General features: G+C 32.3%; 2 protein-coding genes across 2 annotated transcripts; one reads left to right on the forward strand and one right to left on the reverse strand.

Annotated features, from left to right (window-relative positions):
* Positions 1–2,617: 2,617 nt before the first annotated feature.
* LOC108488841 (uncharacterized) lies at positions 2,618–3,456 on the reverse strand. Its single transcript, XM_017793123.2, has one exon. It carries the CDS (start codon positions 3,427–3,429, stop codon positions 2,827–2,829), a length of 603 nt encoding a protein of 200 aa, XP_017648612.2. The 5' UTR covers positions 3,430–3,456; the 3' UTR covers positions 2,618–2,826.
* Positions 3,457–15,492: 12,036 nt separating this feature from the next.
* On the forward strand, positions 15,493–17,786 carry LOC108487362 (subtilisin-like protease SBT3.17). The gene is made up of 2 exons (XM_017791683.2): positions 15,493–15,924; positions 17,537–17,786. Exons 1-2 carry the CDS (start codon positions 15,615–15,617, stop codon positions 17,608–17,610), a joined length of 384 nt encoding a protein of 127 aa, XP_017647172.1. The 5' UTR covers positions 15,493–15,614; the 3' UTR covers positions 17,611–17,786.
* The last annotated feature ends 372 nt before the right edge of the window (positions 17,787–18,158 follow it).

Raw genomic sequence — 18,158 nt, forward strand, 5'->3', positions numbered from 1 at the left:
GGTTATGGGTTTAGTGGTAAAAAATTAGAAATAGATTAGGATTAAGGGTTTGGGGTTTAGGGTTTCATAGCTCAGTATGGCAATGCTCAAATCCATGAAAGGCGAGAAATTGAATTTCCAAATAAGAGCAAGAAACATAAATCCCAACACAATTTGGATAGTAATGGAGACAGCATATAGTTTTTCATTCTTTGAAAAATGGCTCTGCTTGTTAGAACAACACTAACAATGACACTAAGCCTTGGTTCTATTAGCACTATATCCGATGTACCACGCTACATCAGTTGCATCATCTACTGCAATTCCAGGATGAATCAAGATAATTTTAAATCAGAGTTCTAGAGTCCTTCTTAAGCGCAGGTGCATCATTCACACCATCTCCAATCATGCCACAAATATGAATCATTTGTTGTAACCTCATTACAATCTCATATTTGTGCTCATGAGAACCACTGAGCTTGTGACCAATTTCTTTGCCAATGACTAGTTCATCACTAGTGATCACCTTGACATCGACACCAAGATTTAGAGCCATATGAATTGTCTCTGCACTAAAAGCCTTGAAGGATCGAGCAAAGGGAGTATATCTACAAACTCCCATGCTTCTCCTTGAGCAACCTTGTGTTTTTCTTGCACAGTTTATCTAACCATATTAAGAGAGCCAAGTTCTCAATCTGCTCTGGCCTCTTTGGGATCACCTAGCATTCCAACAACACAAGCAACAATAGCATCTTGATTCCCAACCCAACTAAGCATATACAAAAGTTTCCCAACCTAACCTAACTGTTTTGGAGAAAATATTTTCTTAGATTCTGTTTTTTTTAACGCCTCTATTTCTTTGTTATCAACAATCAACCACATTAGTTTTTGGGAACAATTTGGGAAGGGAAAAGCTTTGCAGAACTGTTAATTTTTTTTCATATTTGTTGATTTCTTGGCCAATGTTCTTAGTGTTCTTCGTCCAAAGTAGATAATTGGGTGATTAACTTCGCTTCTAAATTGCCATAGCAGAAAAAAAGTCCTGGTATAGTTCTTTGAAAAGAGAATCTTGTTGGTGGCTGAGTGAATGAGAGGGTGAAAAGAAATGAGTGAGGAGCTTGACGTTGAATATAAGATACAATGAATAAAGGGCCACTGGGTCTACGTACAGGGCATCTCTATTTTTCCTCTTCTCTTTCTTCTTTTTCTTCTTCTCCTCCTTTTCTTCTTCTTCTTTTTCTTTTTCTCTAACCCTAAAATAGAGCTGGTAAGGTTGTTAAAGTGAGAGTAACCAGCCAGCTGGACGCTTTTTTGACACCAATGACGCCGTCACCTGCCATGTCACTTTGCCGTGACATCTGTGACGGAAAACGGAAAAAAGGACTGTTTTGTAACTTTTCAAAAGTTGAGTGACTGAAATGAAACCTAGGTGACTGTTTCGTCAGCTACCCCAAAGTTGAGTGACTGTTGGTGTAATTTACCCTAAATTTAAAATGTACAAAAATGATCAAAACAAAGCTTAGTAGGAATGATAAAGTTAAGATTTTATAAATGTTAGTAGCATATGTTTAAATCTCATTATTTGTAAGATTTTATTGATTTTATTTAAAAATAATACAAAAAATACTCTCGTAAGAATATAATTTATTTTAAATATGCAAAGATATTTTAATAATTTTTAATTAAATTAGTGTTCGGTTGACTAATAACACTAACTTAATTAGAATTTAGATAATAGTAGAGATAAAATAATGTTGCAACCACGTAGGATCAAATGTCATTTTAATAATTAATTAAATACACTATGATGAAATTTTAATTTAATCTTATAAAAATGTATTTAAGTTTAATTTTTGTTTTGAGTTAATATTTTTCTGGAAATAAAAATTACTAGTTAAATTTATTTAAGACTACAAGTTGTTTTACTTATCTATTACAATTCTTTTTATTATTTACTAAAACGTGTATGAAAAATTTTATTTTTTTATTGTCCCAATCAACTTATTTAATTAGTTAAGTTAATTTTCATGGTTGTCGACTTTCATCCTATAAATATCACTTTTGAAATTAGAATCGTGATTTTGCTCGTGATAAGTTAGGATTTTTATGTAATATTAAATTCTTTTTAATTGAATGATTTTGTATGGCATTCTTAATATCTTGACTAAATAATAATTTTAGAGGTTGATTAATGTAAATTTTAAAAAATTAAGATAAATTATTTTTATAATTTTGAATTTCTTGAATATTTATTAGAAAATTAATATTTTTGTCTAAAATTTATTATTACTAGTGTGATTGTAAATCTTGTGTTTGATATATGACATATATTAATTATTATTTTAATAAGTCTTACATTTAATCATATTATGCAAATTTTAAATAGTTAAATATCTTAAAATTTGATCTAAAATCAAAATTGACTGGCTTCGCAACGTAGTGTAAGATTTGCAGCAGTGGAAGTGGCAGATGATATGAAAAAGAAGGTGATAGATACAGAAACACACAGGTCAAGTTTAGCAAATGTAAAAAAAAAAAAAAAAAAAGAATAAAAGAAAGAGTGAAAAATGGTGAATTAAGATGGATCAGCCTTTGTCTACGGTGGTCCAGTGGAGCTCTGCATATCACCCACATGGAGTAATGTAATCTTCACTCATATTCTCATTAAACATCACATGCAACTTTACTAATGATTTTCAGTCTCGAAGACATGCATCATCATTTTTCTCCTCATATTGCATACAAAAATACAAAGAACAATAATAAATTAAAAAACAAATGTTTTAACAGCATCATCAGAATTAACCCCCTCAAGTGATAAAGAATTAATGGGGTGTTGCGGAGCAGTTAACGAGAGCGACGATTGATTAGGCCATACTTAGCTGTTCCTGTTCTGCTGCTACGCCTTGGAAGATAGACTATTGATTCTGAAACTGCACATGTTCTTTTACAACAAGTGTAAAGATTAATGAACCCGAACCTGTCACTGATACTCCTTGTAATCTTAGCTCCACTCCTGAATTTGCTTGATGATCGTTCATCATCATCTTCATCATCCTTGGAACATTCCACCAACGCTGTGAAAAATGGGTCCTTTCGGAAACTCTCCGCGACGGCGGTGGAAGTGGATGTGGAAGAGGAAGATTTCTTTCGGTTGAATGAAGCTTCCTTGGAGGTTGGTGGTGGCAATGGCAGCAACTTGATGGAATCTTTCTTCTTGTGGCTTTGTAGCATCTTAGGGATCCCTGGTAAACGTTCCCATGAAAATGGTACTCCTGAATATCGGACCGGAGTCACCGGACTGAGAGGGGAATCGTTTTTATAATACGAAGATCCAAATGAAGATGGCAACGATGACGACGATGAAGAAAAGGAAGGTGTTCGCAGGGAGGAAGAGTATTTGGTGTCAAGTTGTTTGGGTGACATTTGGTCACAGCATGAAGAACCCATTGCTATACACAAATAATAAAAGGAGGGGCCAGGGGAGACCTATTTGTGTTCTTATATGGTCTACTTTGATTTTCTTTTTCCTTTTTTTTTTTTAATCTGACATTTGCAATTGCATATATATAGAGAGAGAGATAATTCATTTTTGGGGGGTAATATTTATAAAGAAAAAGATATTATTAATTAACTAAAAGAACGACCCATGGCAATAGGCAAGGCATTGATGGGAAAGGGTAAGGAAAGGAAAATGACTGAACATAGGTATAGAATGGGAATTAAATTGGGGGTGGTAGTCATAAACCCTACTTTTTGGGTATTGGAAAGTGGTTGTTCACGGGCTGACCCGAATAATGGACCCTAACCCGGTAATGTTGAATCAATCTTAGCAGTGTTTTTATTGTTATTTATTGAACGACTAACCCATTCAAGAAATAGTTCTATATATTTATTTTTCTTTCGGGGTCCCAACATTCTGCTAGATTAAATCAAATAATGAAATATATATTATTTCTTTTTCTGTAAAAACACTATGGAGGCACTTACTTATATTAAAAGCTAAATTTTATTTTACCTTATTTACTTAAAAAATAAATAAATTAGTTTTTATACATTAGATCAATGAGAAAACGAGTTCTTCTATTAAAAATTCCATCAAATTCTACTATTAAAAATTACTCCTTCTGAGGTACACATAGCACGCATTGTGTAACTGTTTGATTATTTTGTCAGCGACGTTAAGTTTTAACAATAAATATTGATGAAATTTTTTTAACATAAAATACTAGTTTGCTCTTTAATATAATGTAAAGGGACTAACTTGCTCATTTTTTTAGTTAAGGAACTAAAAGCAATTTGACTTCCAATATAGAAGCCTCCATTATGCTTTTACATTTCTTTCTCTTTGTTTAAACTTAATTGGAGATTATTTCTTTCTCTTTGGTTTTGATAAAATATTTTTATTTGGTATATATTTAGATATTTTTATTCTATATTATCTAAATATTTTTTCCTTAAATAAGAAGATAAAAGTGTTTCATCCATTCAAACTTACATCCTCCTATACAATAACAATGTCAATACCAATTAAGCTAAAACACGGTTAGCAAATGAAAACATATTTAAATGTAAAAAAAACAAATTTAAATATTCAATTTTCAAATCTACAGTGAATACTGAATACATCTTTAGATAATATATAAATATTCCAAATTATATGATTATTTAGAAATTTTAATATATTATATATGATAAATACATATATTATACCCCAAATTCTAATAACATAAAAGTAAATTCAACATTAAACAAAAATTAACCTCTAAGTTATATATATATATGTAGTTCAGGTGTATCCCAGATAAAAGTTGTATAAATCCAGCTTTACATAACTTGGTAATAAATTAGCATTAATTGTAAGTGGTTGAATTAAAGTGCAATATTTTATGTCTAACATCACATAATTAATACCTTAATCTTTTGCTGATAGATTCTGCAATCAAATTGTTCGTTATTTTTCTTCTGTGTGCCATTTATTTCATTCAAAACATCGGGTTTTCAATTTCTTATATACAACTTAATGATTCTTTTCAAATAAGATCATATCGAAATGAGGTGTGTGTGAAAAACAACAGTGATGCATGTGAGTCAGCTGAAGCACTTTTAATGCTCGAATGAAAATTGCTATCAATTTAGCAACATGGCGTGTTCAGACTTAAATGGTGACTTTTCTCTTTTCCTTTTTCTTAAATTACATTTAATGTCTCAAATTTTCTAGTTTTTTTACATTTCAAATCATAACTTTAATCTTTTTTTTTTTGCAATGATTGGTATTTGATTTTATATTATAAGGAGCTTTTAATATATTTTTTATAATTAATAATATATTATCGACATTTATTTGGAAGAGTGATTAAAATTGTAAAACACGATAATTAAATCTTTTTTTATTTAGAAAATCGTCCATCTTTATTCTCAATATTATAATTTCTTGATTCAACTTCACCTTCCTAAGGTTATGGAATTCAATATATTCTAATTTCCACATGAATGTAATGTGTGCAATTCCTTTCCCTCCAAACAAATAGAATGACTAACCTTTTAGATGAGTGGTAGCCCATAAGAATTCCTTTGTCCAATTGTACGTAAGTCCAGAATTTGGTCCCAAAGGTGTCTAGGAAAAAGTGCATGTGAAAAATTATGGTCTAGATTTGATAAATTATACAGCTTTGCGAAGAAGTTGCTAAGAGTTTTCTTGTCCTATATTCTCAGCGTTTTTGATTAACATATGCAACTGGATTGCTTCACCGTAGTACCTTCATCAGCAGTTATAAGAATATCCCAAGTTTCCTTAGTAGTTTTACGCTTAGATATTCTCTTAAATTCTTGACTATTCACGTCACAGAATATAACATATAGAGTTTTAGAATTCGCATTTACAAGATGCTATTCATCAGTGGCCATTCCAATTTAAAGTTTGGAGTTCTTCGTGTTGCAATTTGAATAACAAGTGGTTCCCTAGTCATAATAGCACGCCATGTTTTCTCATCCATGAATTTGATGAAGGCTTTTTATCTAGCTTTCCATTAAGAGTAGTTGCAACTGTCCAGCATAAGAGGATGAGACTGTTGGAAAAAATCTGGTTCAAAAACAGTTTTTTGACATAATGGAAAATAAAAAAATTGAAAATCGAGCTGGTTTGGATATTTATAGAAATAAATCCTTTACTGAAATCACACATGTATTTTTGGCTAAACAGATCCTTATCGTTCCTAGCTTTCAACCGAACGGCTTTCCCCACTATTCACTTCAAGTGTGGGCTTTAACGATCCGATTCAAACACAAAACTAGAAATATAGTTTTCTTTACTTTTAGTGTGAAAGAAAAAAATCTCTCTCCATAGGAACCAATAGAATTCTTATTTTGAAGAATAGAATTAATACTTAGAGAATACACTTTCACTATTTTCGGGCCGAAAAACAATATCTCAAAATTCGTTTTTAGCCCTACCAATGCCATCTATTTATAGGGAGAAAAAGTGAACTTATTGAATTGTAGAAGTCTATTTCAAATAGAAAAAAAAAACTCCTAGTCTAACTAGAAGTATAGGGGGCAGAAACCTTGGTTAATTAAATTAGGATTTGTCGTCCCTTTCTTTAAACATGAGGGACTTTTGTGCCTCTCCTATATCAGGTCCAATTACAAGCACTTCCTGGACTTTTAACCTATTACTTATAATTTGATCCAACCCGATATTTGTTTTTTTTATTTCCCAAAATAAAATATATGTTTTAACCCAATGCTTTATAATTCGACCCAAGCCGATACTTAGTGTCTATAAATTAAGCTCTTTTCATCAAAAATTCCATATTCTTTTGAAAAGACAAAACTCTCTCAAATTTCTTCATCGATTATCTTGTTGTCAAGTTTCTACAAAAACAAGAACCCAAAACTTAGCTCTTAGAATTTAAGTTAAGATTCTTGTAACATCCCGCCCGAAAAAGCCTTAGTGTTCGAATAATGTATGTAGAAGTAAGACGTATAAAGTAAGTCCAAAGTAGGAAGGTAATAAATTTGACTAGGTATAAGAATTCCTTGGGTATGCCTTCAGGCGAAGTCTGCATTAGGCGAGCTTGGTGGTTTGGTGGACTTTTTTTAAGAGTATATGCCACCTTAGTTGTTAGACAAAACATTAAGCCCTTAATGTTAAGACCTTATTTTGAAAGAATTGTATGCTTAATTATTATTTTATTATCCTAGTTGAACAATCTAGTTAGACAAATGAGATTTTGGTTAATATAGAACTAAGTTTCTGTAACATGTCAGACCCGCATTTATGAAGAGAGAGAAGTGCTTGGTTACTAGGAATGAGGGGTTTGGAGGGAAATCAAACTTATCCACTAAGTTTTTCCTTTCGTGTATATTTGTATAAAACAAGCATTGGCTAATTGAGCATGTTTTATGCTTTATTTGGAAACCACATTTTCTTTTCAAGCTTGTTTTGCAAATTTTCTCTCAAAAAACTCTAGACTTAGAATTTGCTTGAAGACTTGGGTTCGCTATACTCCGCCAACTCTACTATCGTTTGGTACCTAGTAAATGTCGATGAAACTTAAGTTATTTTCATGGTCATTTACAAGAATTTAGGGTTTTATGCTTTAGGGTCAATTTAAGGTGTAAGAGAGGAAACTTCTAGATTCTGGGTTTCCTGTTAATATTCATATTTAACTTGTTTAGTTTTTCTGGTAAAATAATCTGACAAGTTAACTCTTCATATTATAGCTTAAGAAACTCTTGAAAACCCTCATGATAAGTGCAAGAGTCCTGTTTTCTGATCTTGCTACAATTTTTGATGAGTTCCTTCTTGCTTCCGTGTGTATGTATTATGTTTCCATTTTTTCGATTGAGGAGCACTATTATCCCATGAGATGATATGTTTGTACATGAGTAATAAAAAGTATGTGGTTATAAGTCTGAGCTAGTTGTTTGTGTAAATGGAGTAAGGGCCTTTCTTCATGCTTAAACAATCACCTATTGTTTCTAGAATGAACAATGTGAACTGAGCTATGAAAATGAAATCATGGTGGTGCCTTCAATAAAATGAGCATTGAACTGGCAAATCGCGATACATGAAAAGGGATCATGTATCCTCGGGTAGAGCACATGTTAATGCTAACCAGATTGGTAAATCGTGATGAAAGAAATGAAATAAATACTAAGGCTTGATCATGGACTTGGGTGTGGCTAGCACAAAGAAAGATGTCTGCATGGTTGCATGGGCATGGGGTATGCGCCAAAGGAATAGTATCTTTAATAAAGTCTACTTGTGAATGGTACTCGTCAACGGGCAAATTGTATGATTTGCTGAGTTGGAAAGGTTTATTGGTATTATCTATTTAGCTATTGATATGTTTTGCTCTGGAACTCACTAAGTTCTTTGAACTTATTTAGTTACCTTTCCTTCTCAACATCGCTAATGAAGTAAAGGCCTTTTCGAAGACTACGCTAGAGGACATCTATTCCGTGAGATTTCTAATTATTTTGTATTATGCATAGCATGGGGTGGTGTCAAGATGGTGTCATTCAAAGACTGAATTTTTGTATTTGAAAGCTACTCTTTTGAAACCGTTAGTTCAATGAAACCTAAATGAAGTGATTATGTTTTCTTGCAAAGTAACAAACTATTTATGTTGAATGATTAATGTCAGTCTAATTGTATGTGTATGTATACGACACTGTAGTCAAACATGGGTTACACCAAACATGGTTTTTAGGGCTTCCGACAGAACCTCCTTATTTTTTTTTTATTTTCCTTGGAAATGTATAACCTTATTTATCTTTAACTTCGTAAATGATGTACAAAATCACATTTGTTTGAATTGTATTTTCCAAGAAGACCACGCCTTTACAAATTTAAGGATCAAGTTTGGGGCATTACAACTCTGTTTCTCGATTGTGTTGATATTTAAAAGTAATTAAAAAAAAGGTTCATAACATATGAAACTAAGTTTACCAAAAGAATAGCATTTATGAACCTAGATTCGCTTGTGTTAATGTATGAGTTTTAATATGTTTTGTCTGTTAATGAATATCTATCTAACAGTTGATGCATAGGGAATATTTTGCATTTCCTAAATTTCAAGGTTTCTTTTAAGGCATTGAGTAAGATTAAATTTGTCTTCTTTAGTAACGGGGTGTCACTTGGTCTATAACCTTGCATGTCAAATCTTTTGAGTACTTTATCAATATAGCTCTTTCGTGACAATCCAATAATATCCTAAGATCGGTCTCGATGTATCTGAATTCCTAAAATAATGTATACATCCGAAAGATATTTCATCTCAAAATGTTTAGATAAAAAGCTCTTAGTTTCGTGCAATAAATCTATATCATTAGTGGCAAGCAACATGTCATCGACATACAGAACCAATAATATATACTTACTCCTATTGAATTTGTAATACACACAATCATCAACTATATTTATCTCAAAACTGAACAAGATAGTTACTTGATGAAACTTGTAATACGTTGTAATACCATTTATAGGAAACTTATTTGAATCCATAGATGGATTTTGTTAATCTGCAAACCATATTCTTTAGGTTTCCCGACTCAAAGGTTTTTGGTTGCACCAATAAATTATTTCTTCAATATCTCCATTGAGAAATATAGTCTTAACATTCGTCTGATGTAAATTAAGATCAAAATAAGCAACAAACGCCATTATTTTCCTAAAAGAGTCTTTCGATGAAACTGAAGAGAAAGTCTTTGTAAAATCAATGCATTCTTTTTTAGTATATCCTTTAGTTACAAGACGTGCCTTATATATCTCCACATTACCATTTGCATCCCTCTTGGTTTTAAATATCCATTTACAACCAATTGGATTTGCACATCCAGGTAATAGGACAAATTCCCAAACTTTTGTCTTGCATAGACTTATACTCTTTTTGCATGTCACCAATCCACTTTTTAGAATTAGAACTTTTCATGGTCTGAAAAAGTTGATTGTATCATCCTGCGTCATTCTATTATCATCATAATCTTCTTGGATAAATACAACATAATCAATTAAAATATCATTTCTCCTCTTTCTCGTGGACCTCATTAATGACACTTATTCTTGAGGCTATTGAATTTGTTCTTCTGGAACAATTACCTCATCTTGAATAAGGAGTTGTTCAACATTGTCTTGGTGAGTGTAACACTTTAAACCCGGCCTAGAAGTTTAGACCGGATCTCAAATGTTACATTGATCACCAAAAGTGATCGTAGGTAATTTTTTTTTTTACAAAATAAGTTATCCCAACAAACCGAATCATATAACCGCTTAAATTTATTCAGTAAAAATACAATTAAGTTTGTACTAAAACCTGAATTAAATGATCGAATGAAAATTTGTAACGGAGTTTGTACCATAGTTTTAATAAAAATTTTCGGTACAAAAACTAGATAACAAGTAGAAACAAATTGATAATTTGTTCTTCCCCGAGACTGTCCGAAAACCCCGCATACTGAGCCTAGCGTCAGAATTTAAAAGAGGTACGTGAAAGGGAAACACTAAGAGGGGGTGAACTATACGAGCTCAGTGTAAGTTCGAATCAAAACTAAGAATAGAAATATAATACCCAATTCAATTTCAAACAAGAACAGATATATATACTGGAACAAAAGGTAATTTCGAGATCAACGTCCCAATGGGACGTAGCATTTCAAACACACACCATATCATACCGTGAACACTTAGTTATATGTATTTTTAGTCAGACAGAATACAGTCAGATAATCAAGCACCCAGAATGCTTAAACAGATGCGTATGAAAAGCAGTCAAGCAATAAAACCCACCCATCCAGCCAGCACACCTCTTCGTCCTTCGATCACACCCTACAAGAGCTGATTAAGCTCATCCAACCAAAACACATCACATAAGACCTCGAAAGGCCCATCTAACCCTACACACCATGTAAAGTCATTCCGAGTTGCCTGGCAACAATGACCTGCCACCCCGGGTTGCCCGACAATGATGGCTTATCAAAATATAGTTACACTGCCAAAACATATAACGGTACGTAGCAAAGCTGACGTACGTGCTGTATAGTGTGGTAAACCACTGTACAAACAAGCCTACCGTTGAACTACTGGATCAGATTAGAATCAGTCTCCCTTCTCTTCGCAGTCCAACCCAAAATACTTTATGCAAATGTATGCGTGCACACAAACTCGTAGAATAGTGACACTTTAACAGACAATCAGACAGAACAGTTATGCAACTACACTCCACAGTTCAGATTCAGAATCAGACATCTCATACAACGGTCACAGATGTCGAAACTTAAACACCCTCACTAAAGCTTAGCTAAGGGTCAAGGCACACAGTTACATTTTCAGAACAAAAACACACACAAGCTAAAATTTGGTGTCTTAAGACCACACGTCTGTGTGCTCTGGCCGTGTGGTAATGCCTAGGCTGTGTGGGAGGTTAAACGCCCGTATGAGGAGGGCACACAGTCGTGTGACTAAGGCACACACCCGTGTGGAGTGGCACACAGCCGTGTGACTGAAGCACACCCATGTGGACCAGGGACATGGCCGTGGGAACAGCCCGTGTAACTCTCTGTCCATTTGCACTAAATTTAAGTACAAGGCTGACATGGCTGTGTGAGGGTCTCACACAACCGTGTGCCCACAAGACACTACTGTGTGTCCAAAACACATGCCCGTGTGGGATCCCTAAATCCCAAATCAGCCACACGGCCATAAGGTCAGGCCGTGTGGCACCAAATCACTCAAACTCTAATTCCCAAACATACAAACCCGTATGCCCAAGGAACACGGATGTGTGAAAATCGACAAAATCCCCAAATCAGCCAGACGACCGTGTGGCCAGGCCGTGTGACACCCAAATCAGCCGAAAACCCTAATTCCTAAAAGCACACGGCCGTGTGCATCGGCACACGCCCTTGTGGCCATCTGTGTGGTCATGAAACCACCCTAAAAACAACCCCAAAAACATGCTTTTAGCCACGTAGCATCTCCAGCCTTCGATAATTAGAAAATATACTAAAACACACAATTTCTAAACACAAAACAATGATACAATATCAAAATTAACAGGTTTGCGAACACCCACACATATGATGTGGACTTTTCGTAAAGTCGAAATAATATTCACAAATAGAACAAAAGGGGATACGAAACCCACACCTGTTTTGCAATCTACGACGCTCCGACACCAACTTTGACGACAAGGAAGCGACTCTCCAAAATTCCCCAACAACCCTTTCAAAAGAAAAAAAAATAAAAAGAACCAAAAAAGAAAGAAATAGAGAGGAAACAGTGGGGAAGAACGTCTAGAAAAAAATAAAATAAATAAAAATATTATAAAAAGTAATTCCATAACAATAATAAATTATTATTATCAACTACAACCAAAACAGAATAAAAAGGCTTTCCAAAACGCGCACCCAAAGATTCGAACCCAGAACCTTAAGATACACTAACACACAATCTACCACCAGACCAGCAGGCCCATTCTGACACTTAAACATGCGACTAAACACAATAGCACGTCCTTCTCTATGACCCTAACCACAAAATCCCAAAACTTCTAACCCTAAAATTCGGGGTGTTACAGTGAGGTTCTGGATTCACTTCTTGATCAATGATAGGTATAAGAATCTGAACATTGTCAAAAGTGATAGTAGGAACTGAGTTAGAATCCAATTCCTCCTAAAAACAATGTCTCTAACCTTATTTCTCCCTCTAAACTCAACATCCTCAAAAAATGTTGTAGTTCCTGTCTCAAAATATTCCTAATTATGGGATCATATAACTCATAGCCCTTAGATCGCTCAGAATAATCAAATAAAATAATTGTTGGCTATTTTAGAGTCTAATTTCTTTTCATGTGGCCTATAAGGCCTTGCCTCAACTCGACATCTCCAAATATGAAAATGCTTTAGACTAGACTTTTGACTTGTCCAAAGCTTATAAGGTATTTTTGTAGCTACTTCAGTGGATACTCTATTCAGAATGTAAGTTGTTGTCTTTAGAGACACTAGACAAATGAACACTTTCAGACTTATCATGTTTCAACCTTTCTTCCTCTTACACACAATGAGAAATGAGCTCATTTAGAGTCCATTTCTCCTTTTGACAGTTGTAACTAATTTTAAATTGGTTAGAGTGAGCAATAAGCAATACCAAAACTATAAGAACAAACAATTCCTTAGAAAGTTCAATCTAAGTGCCTTAATTCTTGAAGCAATATGGAACATCTCCATAATATACTCTCTCATGTTTCCTTGACCTTTATACTTCATATACATTAAAGAAGTCAGAACTTATGTCATCTCAACCTTGTCGTTTTTGGTATAGCCCACAATTCATACAATAAACCATATCATCATAATTTAACCAAATATTTGGAACCAAAAGATGCCAAAACCTAAGATTATAGAACCAAACTTAAAACTAAAATATTTAAATATGTATATAGTTGACATGAATTTACACCAAAACACCCATAAAATTGAATATATAACCATAACAAAATAATAATAATAATAATAATAACAACTTCAACGATATCCATCAAAACTTAATTTCATCAATTAAACTATAAAAGATATCTTATTGAATAATAGTTATAAACACCTATTTACACAAATTATAATCATGCATTAATCCTCAAAATAATTGATATGCATATAATATATATACACACAATTATAATAATACAAAAATAATCTTGGCTTGCCTTACATATTTCATGTAGACTCAAATTTATATTCATGACTAAAGACATTATCATAAAACTTCTTTATACGCACAAATACTTAAAAATCCATAACCATTAAATATAAAAAGAATATCAAATTATATAAAAGTCTTTATATGCTAACTAATTATGAAAATTCATAGCAACCATATTTAAAAAAAATCTCAAATATTTTAATTTTAGTCGGGTTCCATAATGACTAAAACTTATATAAAATAATTATAGCGAAACCAAAACAATCATTCGTATATATGAATTGAATTCAATGGTGAATATAATTCATCATGAATAAAGATAAAATATGATAATTCCATATACATTCAATCACAAACAAAACATTTAAAACAAATAGTGCAAAAATAAAATAAAATCTTAACAACATTCATTTATTCAATTATCAAGTGAATTAACTTTCAACACTAATTATACAACCCAATTGGAATTCTTCAATTGCAAAAAGTTGTAAGTCTGTAACTTTAATTTAATAATGACTTTAACCAAAATTTATAAAATAATTGTGTGAAAAGAAGAAGAAATCTCACAAATTAATTTTTATCAATCGATTATGAATAAATAAATAAACCTTCATCTTTGAAGAGCATATGCAAATATTAAACTAGATTATATTTCTAAAACCTTAAAACTTTATTTAAAGAATCAAAACTCAAAATTTATCAAGAATCTCAAAGATTCAACATAATATATAATTAAAATATCAAATCCATAAAATTAAAAAGAAAACGAATCAATCCAAAATTAATAAAAATCAATTTATTCTCAATAATTCAACATGAAAAAGCTCGGATGCCACTTGTTAGATTTGTAAAATAAATCTAAAATAAAACTTTATAAACTAAGATCTATCATGTCAAATAATCAAGAATAAATCAAGAACAAAATTAGATGCGGAAACGTACCTGAATCTATAAATTCCTTGAAGTTTTACCAGATCTTGGGAATTTGATCTTTCAAATTAGCACACAAGAAAATTCAGAGAATATCTGTTCTCTCTTTCCTAATGATAGAATATTAGAAAAGATATCTTATTGTGTAATTTGGAGAACATAATTCTAATATTTTTAATATTGACATATTAGTTCTAATTCCTAATTAGCCCATCATTAATTAGAATTTGATTAGAACTCAATTACTAAAGTATCTACACATATTTGACCCATACTTTATTTAATGATTAAAGTTCAATAAAATTTTAATCAAATTAGATCATTTTTAATTTGGGATAACCTATCATGATAGTAAATAATAATATGTAATTACCCTTATTATATATGTGATGTCCATATTTTCTAACAAAACAATGATGGCATGCCGCATGCAATTTAGAATTAATGTCAACATTAGCAAATATCATGCCAACAAATATTAACAAATTCTAAAAAGTTTAAATATAAAATGTTGATCTATATGTTCACTCGAATATCGATTTAAAATTCTAAATTAACTTATGAATAGATTTAACTTTCTTACATGATTCAAAATTGCACTCGAATGTCGATTTAAAATTTTAGGTTAACTCATGTATAGATTTATATTTCTTACATGATTCAAAACTTTTCTCATAAATTTAATTTTATAATTAATAAAGTAAAATGTATTACATTAATTAAAATTTATATTTGCAAAAATCAGTGGAGGTTGATACTAAGTTTATAAAGGAAAAGAAAACAAAAATGCGTTGAGCAATCCGGAAGCGGAGTTATCTAAACAGGAAAGATGACAAGTAACTAAACAAAAAATTGGAATTTAATAATTTTCCATAAATAAAATAAATTTTAAAAATTTTAACTTAGAGGTTAAGTATAGGCAAAAAAAAAAAAAATCAAATCAAATCAAAATCGTGGTACCTCTAATTTAAAAGGGGAAAGGCAGAGCCAAACAATCTCCGATATGAGCATCAATATATTCCCGATTTTATTCTGTTCGATAATTGCTTTGTGTTGTTTAATCCAAATGGCTGAATCTACAGACGCAACGAAATCATCTTCGGCGGCGGCGGCGGGTGGGACGGATGCGGCGGTCCACATCGTTTACACCGAGAGGCCTCAGGATGAGCAGCCTGAAGCCTACCATATCCGGACCCTCTCCAACGTCCTCGGCAGCGAAGAAGCTGCTAAGGAAGCCCTGATCTACAGTTACAAGACGGCTGCCAGTGGCTTCTCCGCCAAGCTTACTCCCCAACAGGTTGCCGAAATATCAAGTACGTGCCTTTTTAAAAAAAAAAATTTCTTAGATTATTGTTGTTATGAATCACTATTTTAGGTGTCTTTTGTTAAGAATTGGGATTAGCATGCAAACTTGAAAAATTGAAGTTATTATACTAAGAATCAGGATTGGCGTGTAATATTATAAGGGTAAAGACAAGAAAAAGGAAAGTAAAACAAATAGCGAAAAGAAAATGCATCAATAACCTTTGGTTTATCCAAAATAACATGGTTTTTTAGGGTTTCTCGATAAATCATGCATTTACTTATTGTCTGAATGAATAATGTTCTATAAGTAAAATGAAGATACCAATGTGGAAATTACTCAATTTTATTCAATTTATCATGCAATCCATCGAGGAAGAATGATCTCCAGAAGAACATCCGAGTTGTTAGAATTTGAGACTTGGAACTTGAAAATTTTATCTTCGGTGATGTTGCTATCTCTTTTTGGGTTAACTAGACTAAAAACCCATGGCCAAGATTTTAAATTGGTACTCAAACTTCAATCCATTCTAATTGAGTCATCAAAATATCAATATACTATCAATTAGATTTTTCTTTCAGACTAGAAATTAGTACACGCAAATCAAATTTTAAACAAGGGTCTATTTATTGCATGGACAACTTAAATTTTGATGTGTTAAAAATAGCCCTTTTAAATTTTAACAATGCTGTTTATATTTTTCTAGTGTATTACATACAAGTTGCTCATGCAGTAGGTTCAAATATGTTTAAAATTGATCTCCGTGTGAAATCTAAGCTAGAATCTAATCTCCAAAATGACGACAAGGCGAATAGAAAACTTGATTGATATGATATTGGTACTTCGAAAATTCAATTAGAACTTTTCAAAGTTCAAGGACCAATTTAAAACTTTTTTCTTTCATGGAGCATCCTCGCAAGTTGCAACAATGCAGATCTCAATGCATAACAAAAAATGCTTTTTAGTTTTCTTTTAAAGATGAGAGGAGGAAAGAATTAGTCGGTTGATGCAGGATTTTCTGAAATTAACAAATTGACTTTTTACACCACCCATCTCTTGTGAATTGCTAATGCATCTTCACTAAAAAGTGTTTCCATTTCTAAATGTTTCTATCTTTCCTCCCCCTTCCTTTTTTGGTTCAACTCTTGGTTTAAGCATATTGTGATGGGATAACATGCTTGTTTTATTATATAGGCTATGGACCTTTCACTGTTTTAGGCAATGATGCTTCAATCCTTAAAAGATTTAGATTCTGTGTAGTGGGAAATATGTTTGAAGAAATTAGAAACCACTTTGCTAGATATTCATGTGTTAATAGTAACAACAATCAGGTATAAGGTTGAAAGAGAATGCTTGACATCGAAATGGAAGAGGAAAAACAAATTTGGAAAGAAGAGTTAGGTATAAATGATGATACATCAATTTATTATTGTGATTTGGATGATTTCTAGGTAGGTTTTGTTGTGAGAAGGAACCATGGAAAACTGGTATAGCATCAGACTAGGCCATTTTAGTTAAATGTTGCATATACTTTTTTCTTTCCATGAACACAAAAGTTGTTCTTACATGTTACCGTGTTTGAACATTTGGTAAGTAATTTGGTTTGTAATTGTACGTGGCAGAACAACCTGGTGTTCTTCAAGTTGTCCCGAGCAGGACACTCCAGCTACATTCTGGACCAGGCAAGCTGCACTAAGGCTCAAGAAACTCTTTTACCCTACTAAAAACAAAATCCTATGGAACAATAGTCTCATTGTATAAATATGTTTGACACACTCTGTGCTATGGGGTGTGCTACATTATACTATTTGAATCTATGTTACATAGACTTATTTGCTTATAGATATAAATATGATGGGTTTAAGATAATAACAGGGTACTGAATATATCAGTACAATTTTTTCACACATTCTACAGCCATATCGTGTTGGAGCTATCTATAAAAATACATTAAGACATATTTAGAAAATTTTGCTACTCCCAAATCGGAAGATGATTTTACTATACTTGGCCCTTTACAAAGGCTTTTAGAATTTACTACATAAAACTATGCTCTGCCATAACAGCAGCTCTAAATTAGTTTTAGAGATTTTAGGGTCCAGTGTTTTTTTTAAGTCATAAACAATATTAAACAAATAACTTTTCAAATAAATTTTGAAGTTAGAAAACGCATTTAAACCCAAAATCAAAATCAGTTTTTCTAATTTTTGTTTTTGACAAAAGCGTTTTAAGAGTAAAAGATAA

This window comes from Gossypium arboreum, chromosome 13 (assembly GCF_025698485.1).
Source record: "Gossypium arboreum isolate Shixiya-1 chromosome 13, ASM2569848v2, whole genome shotgun sequence".
Taxonomy (NCBI): Eukaryota; Viridiplantae; Streptophyta; class Magnoliopsida; order Malvales; family Malvaceae; genus Gossypium; species Gossypium arboreum.